Genomic DNA, 11,188 nt, shown 5'->3' with positions numbered 1-11,188 from the left:
GCAAGCTCCAGTCCAAGCAGAGACGAGACCAACAGTGACTTCAGAGCACCTTCTTTTTTATTTCTAATGTATAACAGCACATTTGAAAAACCTCCTAAGATTTAGAAAATGTTATTGCCTGAGATCAGTGGTCATGTGATGCTCTAGGGAGAGTATAGGAGGGCAGAATCCTGGAACGGGGAGGTGTTTTCAGAGGTCCTTTTCTCTACACAGGATCTACAGTGCAAAACTGACAGATGGTTGTCTGAGTCTCTGGTTAAACATTTTCTCTAACAGCTGTCAACCAAAAACTTACTATAACCACATTTTTTCCGATGCTTAAGAGTTTCATATACTTGAAGGTTTCTCTGTATAAATATCTCTTCATACAGAAGGCTAGCAAGTGGGTTAGGATTTTTTTCCCCTGCCATGCTGGCTTTATGCAGGCAGAGATTTATTATTTAGGTGGTATGGCAGGAGAATAACTGAAAAACAAATGTGGTTTCTTCAGAGTCTTTTTCACTTCAGCAGGAAGTGCCTTGTTGGCCTCAAACAACTAGACCACATGAAAAGAACTTTGGTAGGTACCTGGGTGGAGAGCTAAACTCAGGAGGTCTAAGTGATGTCATCACTGTGAAAAACAAAGCAAGGAATGGAATTTGGCAAATTCATCCATACAGAGCACCAGATTTTCTTACTAGTTTTTCTGATTTACAGAGAAAGTGTAGAACAGTGAATTACTGTCCAACCCTTTCCTTTTGAGATGTCATTATGTTGGAAAGCCTCTTACGAACCAGAACCTGGAGAGACTCATTTCTTTTCAGAGTCCTTAGCAAGGTCAAACCACAGTATGAATGAAACGCTACTTAATTCCAGACATGGGCTCATGTGTTCTCCATCTAAATTAAGGGAGAAATTTGTGTGTATCTTTTTGATTAGACCACAGTTCTGCATTCAGCCCCAGGAACCACTTGTGCCTTTGCAAAGTGCAAACTCAGGATTATTAATATATAGCCCAGCTATGTTTTCCCTTTGAGACTAGAGGTGGGGGGAATGGGGAACACCTTAAGCTACTAATATTACTGCTGCATTTGCCAGATTGCTGTAAAACCCTGTTATACTGCTTGGAAAGAAAGATTCAACGACTTTCTGTGGAAGGTTGCCACTTAGATCGGTCTGAAAGAAACTGATCAGCTGGGTCTTATTTGGATCCCTGCAGAGAAAACAAGAACCAAAACAAAACCAGAAAGCGGTTAGGTAGAAATGGTATTTAGCTCCAGATAAGAACCAGTTTGGTGTAGTAATTAAAGGTGTAGAAGTAGGAGGAGGGAAATCTGACTGTCAATCCTCCTTTAGTCACCAAGCCAGCTGTGTGATTCAGCCCCAGGAAGAAGGTCCTGGAAAACCTCTTCCAAAAATGTTGCCAAGAAAACTTCATGAACCTGTTCTTGTAGTCTCCAGGAGTCAAGGATGACTTGGAAGACCAAAACAACAACATATCTCAGATAACAGGCAGTGAAAATGACAACCTTACTGGAATGGGATGCAGCATCTTGCAAATCTTTATGGCCCAAACTGGATGCTTTTAGAAAGCTCACAAGTAGGAGATGGACCAAGTGCTCCTTCTATGCTACTACTGCACACAACTGACACTGCCCCTGAATACACAGGTTTCATTTAGATGAAAAACAGCTAGCAATAGATCAGACCACAGATTGTGGCAGTCTACCCACTGCAATTCCTCCGTATTCTTCTTCCACCTGATTCTTTGCCCTTTTCAAAATCGTTTTTAGTTTACTTTGAAAGGAAATATAAACATGGAAGTTGTCCATGCTGCCAAATGTCATCTTTATTTACAAAAAGCTCCTTATTAGATCTAATGGGCCTTCTTAGAAACATAAAAGATAGGTGGCGGTGGACCAGTACTTTGCTTGGAAATGTGGTAGTGAGCATTGGGGGATTGGAGATGATGGCATAGAGCAACCTCTATGTACACTTAAAAGTTAAATTACATGTTGGTTTGTTAGGGTTAAGATTTTGTTATTGACTGCTCCCATCATTTATTTTGCAGATGGGCAAGTTTCTCCATTACAGCCATTTTACAAATGGGCAATCATCTCCATGGCAGCTGTTTTATGAATGAACGGCCTTCCTCCTCTCACCCATTGTGAGAGCACCCCAACGCACTCTCAAAGTTCTGAAAATGTCCACCCCCTGCCCTAAATGTTGTGAAGCTGTTAAAAGCTCAAGCAGGCTATATTCCTTTTCCCACTGTCCCCACACACTTTTCATATTTCTATATTTCTACAACTTCCACGTGCCAATGGCCATGCCCAGCCCTAAGTTGTTCTCTTCCATAATGGGCATTATGATGAGATGTGCCTGATGCTATCCTCACACAAATGCCACGACTTAATACACACATCAAATGTGTTTACTAGTATGTAATTGTGGGATTGCATGATGATGTTATCACATGCATATTTTCCAGGTGGGAGACATCATCAAAATTCATATGGACGGTTCCTTTCCCTCCTCGATTTATGTTTTTCCTTTAATTTACTAGTTGACATGCTTCTGCACTAGAGCATCTTCAAGAAAACAGAAGCCATATTTTGAAGAGGGGTGGGGGTGGAATCCATAATTCATTTCCAAACTGTAAGAATCTCAGCCATGTGAATTTGTAATAAACATATGGAAAATGTATCTAAATGGCTTTTAATGCGAACGATAAAATCTGGATCTTCGTTTTTATTTTATTTTATTTTAATTATTATTTTATTTATCAATCAAATGTATGTAGCCACCCACCTCACAACTGTGACCCTGGGTGGTGTATGATAAAACAAACAATAAAAACACATCTTAACTAGCTATTAACTTTTCCCACATAAAGCTGGCCATTTCCTCTGCAAACACTTCCTCCCTCAAACTGCCGTGGGAATGTTCTGTAAGGTGTCATGTAACCTCTAATTTGGCGGCAACAACAAAAAACAACAACAACAAAAGGTGTGTAAAACCCTAGAGCATTCTTGGCCTACAGGGTTATGTAAGCAAATATTTCCACAAGTCTTACCCTGGAACAGGAATGCAGAAGCAGCCACAGGGAAAATTAAAGCCTCTCACATAATTTGGCTGAGGCGGACTGAGGGGATGCTCTACGTTGGTTGCTGTGAGGAAGAAATATTAAAAATAAAAACAGGTTTTTTATCAACCGGGGTTTCACTTGGAAACAGGGGAGGTATTTATAAGTATTAGTCATCCATAAAGTTAGAGCAACTGCTCTACGCGAATCAGAGTCTCTCCGAGGACTGGTTCAAATGCTTGCTGTTTCTGATGAAAAACAAGAAATATTTCTAATAAAGCAAATCCAGCAACGGGGTAGCGGGGCAGGAGGGAATGGTATAGTATCTTAGGACACCTTCCAAGGATTGCCGTACTTCAGGGAACCCGCTCAAGGGTTTCCACAGGTGGGGGCAAGCGATGTCACTTATGTCGTGACATCATCATGACGACATGTAATTTGCATCATTTGTGCAATGATGTGGGGCACAGGAAACATCCCCATAGTGTCTGTTTTGCCACTTATTCCTGCCTGCTGCTGACTGTCTTTGCCATAGCTGCCCATGAATTTCCCCTCCCAAAGTAAACGAGTAAAGGCATGCAGGAGGAGGAGAAAAAATTACTACTGCTCATCTTTTCCATTCTCTTGAAAAGCTTCCAGCCTTTGGAAGGAGGATTTTAAAAAACACATTGGTCACATGACAGCAGCATAGGAAGCCAAGGTATGTTTGGCTGCCAAAATGATCTCAGGTCAAGGGTCTCAGAAAGAGAATTTTCAAATGGCCTTGGGTCACTTTTTCAATTCACTGATGGTCATGCAGTGGTCACAGTTGGTCATGTTGGCTGTAGACCTGTGAGCCAGCCCAGAGAAAACAAGTCTACCAAATGTTTGAACCAGCTTACCAGCAGTCATTTTCATGCCATCCTCATCCTGTTTAATCAGGACCACATCTAAGAACTCTCTTGGAGAGATGATCTTCATAAAAGCTGATGGGGTAGTTGTTCTTATTACACAAACAGTCTAAAATTGCAAACAAAGGTGACAATGATGTTTAAGACTCATCTTGTGCCAATGGCAAAGCTAACAGTATACTTACACAATAGAAGTTTAACTAAATTTAAGCAAGAATAGTGCCCATATATACAACCCATCATGCAGCATGGTAAATATAACCACTTACAGACTGGATTTTAAGGGGGCCTGAATGCCCACAAATATTGCAAATTACCAAATATATAAAAAGAGGGGAGTCAGAAACCATTAGTTCTTTTATTATTTCCTTCCTTCCTTCCTTCCTTCCTTCCTTTTTTTGTATTTTAACTTTTGTTAAATTTGCTTCATCCATCATCTATCTGTATGGGACGCAGTAGTGCTGCGGGTTAAACCGCTGAGCTGCTGAGCTTGCTGATCAGAAGGTCGGCGGTTCGAATCCACGTGACGGGGTGAGCTCCCGTGGCTAGTCCCAGCTCCTGCCAACCTAGCAGTTCGAAAACATGCAAATGTGAGTAGATTAATAGGCACCACTTCGGCAGGCAGGTAACGGCGCTCCATGTAGTCACGCCAGCCACATGACCACGGAAGTGTCTACGGACAAACGCCGGCTTTTCGGCTTTGAAACGGAGATGAGCACCGCCCCCTAGAGTCGGACACGACTGGACTTAACGTCAAGGGAAACCTTTACCGTTACTATCAACCATCCATCTATCTATCTTTCTACCGTAACAATACAATGGAGATTTTAATATTAAGTAATTAGCTTAAGATTGAAACCATTATCATATAACCAGTACTTTGACGTGAGTCGCAGTGGTTCTCTTTTTAAGGTTATATTTAACTTTGGATGAAAAAGCCAAATAATGTTATGCTTGTAATATCGACATCCTAAATTGTAATTGATAGAATTTTTACTTTTCTTTCTCTATTTTCATATGCTATCTAAATAACAGAATGTTAATAAACTCTAATTGTGTCATATAAATATCACTGTATTGAAACAATACAACATATTGAGATTTATAACAATATAAGGAAAAGGAAAAGAAAAAAAAGGGGGAAAAAGACTCCACTTGCAGTGAAAGGGAGTGCAAAATTGTTCATAGTGTTGTAGAGCAGAGGAGTTGGAAGAAAACTTTTGGGTCAATAATATTCTTTGTTGTTGCTGCTGCTGCTGCTGCTGCTGCTGCTGCTGCCTTTTGGGTCATTTTGTCCAATCCTCTGTTCACTGCGGGAAGCCATCAAGTGATCATCCAGCTCCCATCTGAAAAACTCCAGCAAGGGTGACCTACGATTGTACTAGGTGATCATTTGATAGCCTACCCTGTGTGCTAAATGCTGAAAGAGAAGATTGGAAAGGAGCAACATTCTAATCCCAAGAGGAATGATCCACGTGGCAGGGTGCTTTGGATAATGAGTTTGTCACTGTCCAGTGTGGCAAACTGTGCATTACATATTTTTCTCTCTATCTTTTAAACTCTGAATAGTTCTCAGCTTTGCTTAAAGTTAGGCACACTTTTAAAAGCAAGCATAGCACAACACATAAAAGAATGGAAGATATAACAAAGAAATGGTTGAAGTGAGAATAAAAAAAGATAATAGACCTATGTATTTAGAAGGCCATGCTTAATACCAAAAGCAGCTATTACTGTTCAAGACAGCTTACAAAAGCCAGACATGAAAGTATCAATAAAAAGACATAATTAAATAAATGAAACACTTTTTAAAAATTAATCATGTTATTAAAAATAAGATCTGCCTACCCAAAAAACTAACAAAGAGGTTAAAGGTTATTGTTCCTGAGCTGATATTCCACTGTTTTTCTTTTTCCTTTTCAGAGAATCAGGCCTTGTTCCAGGCTACAGCTCAAAAGCATTTAGTAATGAAAGATAGCATAAATTGCTGGCCCAAGCTCATTTAAGACCATTGCTGTTGCTTGGCTAGTCCCTACAATGAGTGGGGGTCAAGCTGTGAGTGTCAGCAATCATGATAACCACAACTGTTGCCCAGAGCAAAAGCACACCTGAACTGCATGTGCAAAATCTCCTGAAATCACTGGTGGCAGATAACCAATTAGCAATCCCAGCTCCTTCACAGTAGTTATGCATACCCAACCAAGTGTCTGCAGCCTGCTAGCGTAAGTGTTGGTAAAAAGCCAGTCAGCCACCACAGTTTTAGCACAATACAAAGAGACAGCTTGTTTTCACCATTCCCTCCATCTCAAAATATAATGGGAATTCCTTCTCTCTCCAGTTACCCTACAATAGCAAATGCTGGTTCCCAAAAGCAAATTACTTTCCTAGCTGTTTCTGGCAATAAGCCAGGCTGTGTTATACTTACTTTGTTTATGGATTCCACAACTACTATCTCCTTCACATTTTCATCCCATTTTTCTCGAAGTCCACCAGTCTCTGGCTTTATACATTTAAACACAGCCTCTGGTTTTGCAGGTAAAATTCCTTCTGCTTTGTAACTTTTGAGAGGAGGAGGAGGAAGGAGAGAAAGTTTTAGTGAATGAAGTAGAAGGATGCTATTCCAGACAAACTGCATTTTGAATGTTCCTTAGTAAATGAGTTAATGTATCTCTGCATGTAATCAGCTAGTACCTTAGGCAGAGCATTCAACCCAACGATCTCTCTGCTTTCTAACTTGCAAGAAAAATATGTTTTTTTTATACAGAACACTGAAGAATGTAGCATCTTACCTAAGCAAAATGCTCAGTTACTTAAATAATTGCACATAACAGTTCTGTACTCTGTCATAATTAAGCTTTCCTAGGGACTGGGGCACTTGTATATCTTTCAGACAAATAATGTTTTATAAGATTAGCTATTTATAACCGCACAAGACAGCAAGGCAGTTTGCATCATACCTTACATTACATAATGTTGTTCTTCTTTATCATGAAGTTTAAAACTTCCTTCTCCAAAGAAAGAAATGAAATTTAAAAAAAACCTATGATTGGCATGTATGGAAAGCTTGTGTTGGACATTGACTTGTTTAGAATTCTCTTTTCTTCCCTTCCATTACTGGAATCTTCTCCTTTTCATGTTTCACCTACCAACTACTGATTATGTTATTCACATTTTTAAAAGCATAAAACTAAAAACAGCAATAAATATGACAGAAGTAGTGGCTCAAATATCAGTTCATCCCCCCCAGAACTTTACCTAAGTGATGTTTTGCTTCTACAATTTTACTTACAGGTTTCCACGAAATATAGTTGAAGGTCTCCAAGATATTGAAACTTTATTCTAGAAAGACATTTTAGAAGAAAACCAGACACAATAAGCTGCATTTTTGTTGTACATTGAAGCTGAATGAAGATTTGTTCAACCTTAATGGTTTTTGAACATCTTAAGGATGGATTTTAGGGAAGTAATGCTAAAAGACTTAACAACAAGAAACACCCCAAGGCTGTCTCATATCAAATAAAGACATAAATTTGCTGAAATCAACTAGACTTTTCACTAGCCATGACTAACTTGTCCATTGATTTCAATGGGCCTTCTTTAAACTTGAGTAATTCTGGATTCAGTCCAAATGGTTCAATTGAAAGTAAGAGGCTCTACATCTTTTTGCACAATAAAATTTGGAACCCAGGAAATGTTTGCAAGCAAGTTCAAAGTAGGGGTCCCTCCAGCCAGTAGAGTGAAATGTGTAATGTGGGAATTACAGTGCTGAGCTTGAAACAAGAGATCAAGTTTCAAGTCCATTCTCAGCCATGGAAACTCGCAGGGTGATTTTGGACCTGTCTCTCTATCTCAGGGCATCTACCTCACTGGATTGTTGCTCTGGGGATAAAATGAGGAATCTGTCATGTAAACCACCTGACTTCCCAGACAAAAAGCTGGGATGTAAACAGTAAGAAAAAGGAGCTAGTTTGGTGTAGTGGTTAAGGTACCAGGCTAAAAACCAGGAGACCATGAATTCCAACCCTGCCCTAGGCATGAACGCCAGCTGGGTGACCTTGAGCCAGTCCCTCTCTCTCAACCCTAGAAGGAGGCAGTGGAAAACCACTTCTGAAAAACCTTGCCCAGAAAACTGCAGCGACTTGCTCAGGCAGTTGTCAGGAGTCAAAAACAGACCTGAAGGCACACAGACACAAAAAAGTAAAAAAAAAAAACAAAAACCAGTACCTTACGTAACTCATTTTGATGGCCTTGGGGTGTTTATAGAAGAACATGAAGAAAGGGGTGGGGGCAACTCCACAAAGTCCAATTCTGACTATTCCTGAAAAATCCTAGCATTGAAACTGTGACTTATGGAGCTGATCTAATCAGAAATAAGGTTGTATTTCATTGCAGAAGCCTCTCTTCCACTTCCTAATGATCTCCACTGTGCTTTGGTAAATCCTCACATAGATCAATGACATGTCAGATAAAGACATAAATTTGCTGAGATCAATTAGACTTTTCACTAGCCGTGACTAACTTGCCCCATTGGTTTCAATGGGCCTTCTTTAAACATAAGTAATTCTGGATTCAGCCAAACGGTTCTGTGACTTTCCTGGGGGCGACTTTCACCATCCCTCCTCCTCTTCCAAGCTATGCAGTAGTTGTCATGCCACTGGACTCCCATTCTCTGCAGGAATAGATGGAAAGAAACATCCTGGAGAAAAGGAAGGGGGAGGGAAATGGGTCCCCTCCAAAGCCTTACAGATGGAAGAACAGAGGCAGAGCTTTGGTGCCTTCCTCCTCACCATCCTTGTGTCCCAAATTAAACATGCTCAAAACCTCTTCTCTGGATGTCACTTGTGGGATGCACTGATTTTACGACAGTCTCTTTCTGGAAACCAGTCTACGTTCTACTGACCCAGCTCCTCAATCTTCCTTTGTTTTTGCAAAAGATCTGATTGCATATATACAAAATAAAGCTTCTTTTGAGCCACGCTTGACTCCTGGTAACTTCCTGGGCACGTCCATGTAGCTTTTGCTGTAGCAAAAGGAACAAAGCATCACAGGTCTACGGGCTGTGCCTTCATGTGCATGAACACAGAGAATGAAGTATGCGTCTATCTTCTGCTTAGAGATTCGGTTCTGGAACCTAGCAAGGGATCAGGCTCAAGAGGTTTGTTCATCTAGCAGAGTATACTGAAAGAAGGGAAGGGATGCTGTGCTTTCCCCATGATTGGAAAGTATATGTTGTATTGACTATGCAACTGCTGCAGTGCTTCTCAACCTCAGTGACTTTAAGATGTGTGGACTTCTACTCCCAGCATGCTGGCTGGGGAACACTGGGAGCAGAAGTCCACACATCTTAAAGTCCTTGAGGCTGAGAAACACTGAACTATTCCTTCCCAATAATTTCCCTGCCAACTCCCTCAACCGACCTCAGTAAGGATTTTCAGTTGAATACCTTGGTGCCTTGGCTCCCTGCACCATCAGGGGAATCTCTATCCCCCGCTGGAATAAAAAGATCCTTGTTTCCTTCCCTCCACAAACACTGTCTAGCCAACTCCCCCAAACTCCAAAACGGGAGAGCCGGTAAACGTCAGGCTAAAAGTCCATGAAGCTCCAGATTTCATCTTCCAAACTTTATGGGGAGACATTCACAGCAGAAAAGGAGACGTGGCGGAAGCGAGAGGGATCGCTGGACCAGGTAAGCGGAAGGTTTTTACTCCTCCCCTGAATGAAAAAAGGTTCCCCCTGCAAATAAAAACGTAGCAAAGCCAGCAGAGGAAGAGAGGGAGCTCCTTTTTAGCTTCCAGGGAGGTGCTGTTGTGTTCTTTGCAGGTGGGGGAGCCTTCCACCACGAATCTCCTGCCTGCGGTCCAAAGCGATATAGCCACCTCCGGATTTCCCCCTTGCTCTTGAGGAGAAAGGGACGCGTCGCCTCAGCCCCGCACGGGAAGTTGGTTGTCGCGAGTCCCCCCTGCTTACCGTTTGCTTACAGCTGCTCCAGCCGCTGGGGTCCTTCCGATAGCTCTCCAAGTGTAGGGCGGCCCACTGAGCAGCCTCCTGATACTCCATGGCGAGCGGCGGCGGCGGCGGCGCGCTCCCTCCGGACTAGGAAGGCTGGCGCAGCGGCAGAGGAGGAAGAGACGGGGAACGACCTGCTAAGACCAGCCCAGAAAAGGGCCGAGCCTCCCTTCAGAGCCGCGCTGTTCTCGTCCTGAGGAGTCAGCGCGGCGGCGCCTCTCGCTCGCTGCTCCCAACACGCCCCTTGGGACGGCTCGTGAGAATGGAGGGTTCGGGTTGGAAACGGCCCAACTCGCAGGATGAGAACTGCTGCCAACAGGGCGTTGCGCTCGCAGAAGCAGGTGTTGTTTTAAACCCGCTGCCAAATTGGTGCGTTCGATGTGAATTGGGGCTGTGGATGGAGTAATCCGCATGCCTTCTTCAGATCTTGGTTTCACAACTGCGAAAGGTGGGTTAGGGACAAAGGTAGCAGCGGGGCAGTCCCCCCACCCCCCATGCCTTTCATGCTGGCTGCAAAGCCAAGAGAAAGGCAGGAGAGTCAACTGAGCACCCTCCAAATATTTCGGATTCCAGCTCCTGGCATGGTGGATCATTGGGCATGGTGATCAGACTGTCCATTGGAAGGGAGCCAGCTGTTCAGAGGCAGGATTTTTTTTTTTTAGATTTCAGCCTAGAGGTCTAGCTTTCAGAATTCTCTGGGTGAATGTGCATTGAAACTGCTGTTTGAGAGAGACGGAAGAACCGTCATCTCTGCCCACAACCTCCATTTAAAAGGTATGTCTGACTCGGCTACGAGAAGAGCCTGGTTAATCGTAATGGTGGGAAGCTATTCCGAGAAGAACCAAGAGTGTTATGATACTGACAAATAAACAAAAAAAAAACCCGATCCTTTTGCGTTGTCTTCCATTCTGCCTTCTCAGAAAGATGTACCAAAGCTGGCAATTCAGTATGAAAGAAAAGCACTCTGCACTTGCTCAAGGGCTGCCTAGACCGAGATGAAGGGGAAGAGAAAAATATTATTTCTACATGCCAAAGCTTGACAATGTCACAGCTTATTACAAATAGTGGTGTGTATCATCTGGACAGAACTCATGTGGTTTCACTTCTCAGTTGGGTTGGCCAAGCTAAACTTAAAGAAACAAGTCCTTTGTGACAGTGAGCCTTAAATGATGGAAATTTTCTATGGAAGTGGGAAGAATAGGGCATGGATTTAATTCAGGAATAAAAAATG

General features: G+C 42.3%; 1 protein-coding gene across 1 annotated transcript; it reads right to left on the bottom strand.

Annotated features, from left to right (window-relative positions):
• Positions 1-39: 39 nt before the first annotated feature.
• STARD5 (StAR related lipid transfer domain containing 5) lies at positions 40-10,051 on the bottom strand. The gene is made up of 6 exons (XM_063314427.1): positions 9,919-10,051; positions 7,241-7,290; positions 6,377-6,509; positions 3,946-4,063; positions 3,056-3,149; positions 40-1,192 (listed from the first exon to the last, which is right to left on the bottom strand). The coding sequence occupies exons 1-6, from the start codon at positions 10,006-10,008 to the stop codon at positions 1,045-1,047; spliced, it is 633 nt and encodes a 210-aa protein (XP_063170497.1). The 5' UTR covers positions 10,009-10,051; the 3' UTR covers positions 40-1,044.
• Positions 10,052-11,188: the final 1,137 nt, after the last annotated feature.

The sequence above is a fragment of the Candoia aspera genome, chromosome 13, assembly GCF_035149785.1.
Source record: "Candoia aspera isolate rCanAsp1 chromosome 13, rCanAsp1.hap2, whole genome shotgun sequence".
NCBI classification, from domain to species: domain Eukaryota; kingdom Metazoa; phylum Chordata; class Lepidosauria; order Squamata; family Boidae; genus Candoia; species Candoia aspera.
Note: the sequence above shows the minus strand (reverse complement) of the source record. Positions and strands in the feature narration are given on the sequence as shown.

What these genes read in the sequence shown, in the direction of transcription:
- STARD5 (XM_063314427.1), bottom strand. Translation starts at nt 10,008, where the DNA reads ATGGAGTATCAGGAGGCTGCTCAGTGGGCCGCCCTACACTTGGAGAGC. An exon ending in TTGTGGAATCCATAAACAAA is followed by an intron (nt 4,064 to 6,376) that starts GTAAGTATAACA and finishes TTGCAATTTTAG; the next exon opens with ACTGTTTGTGTAATAAGAAC. An exon ending in TTCTGCATTCCTGTTCCAGG is followed by an intron (nt 1,193 to 3,055) that starts GTAAGACTTGTG and finishes TTTTCTCTGCAG; the next exon opens with GGATCCAAATAAGACCCAGC.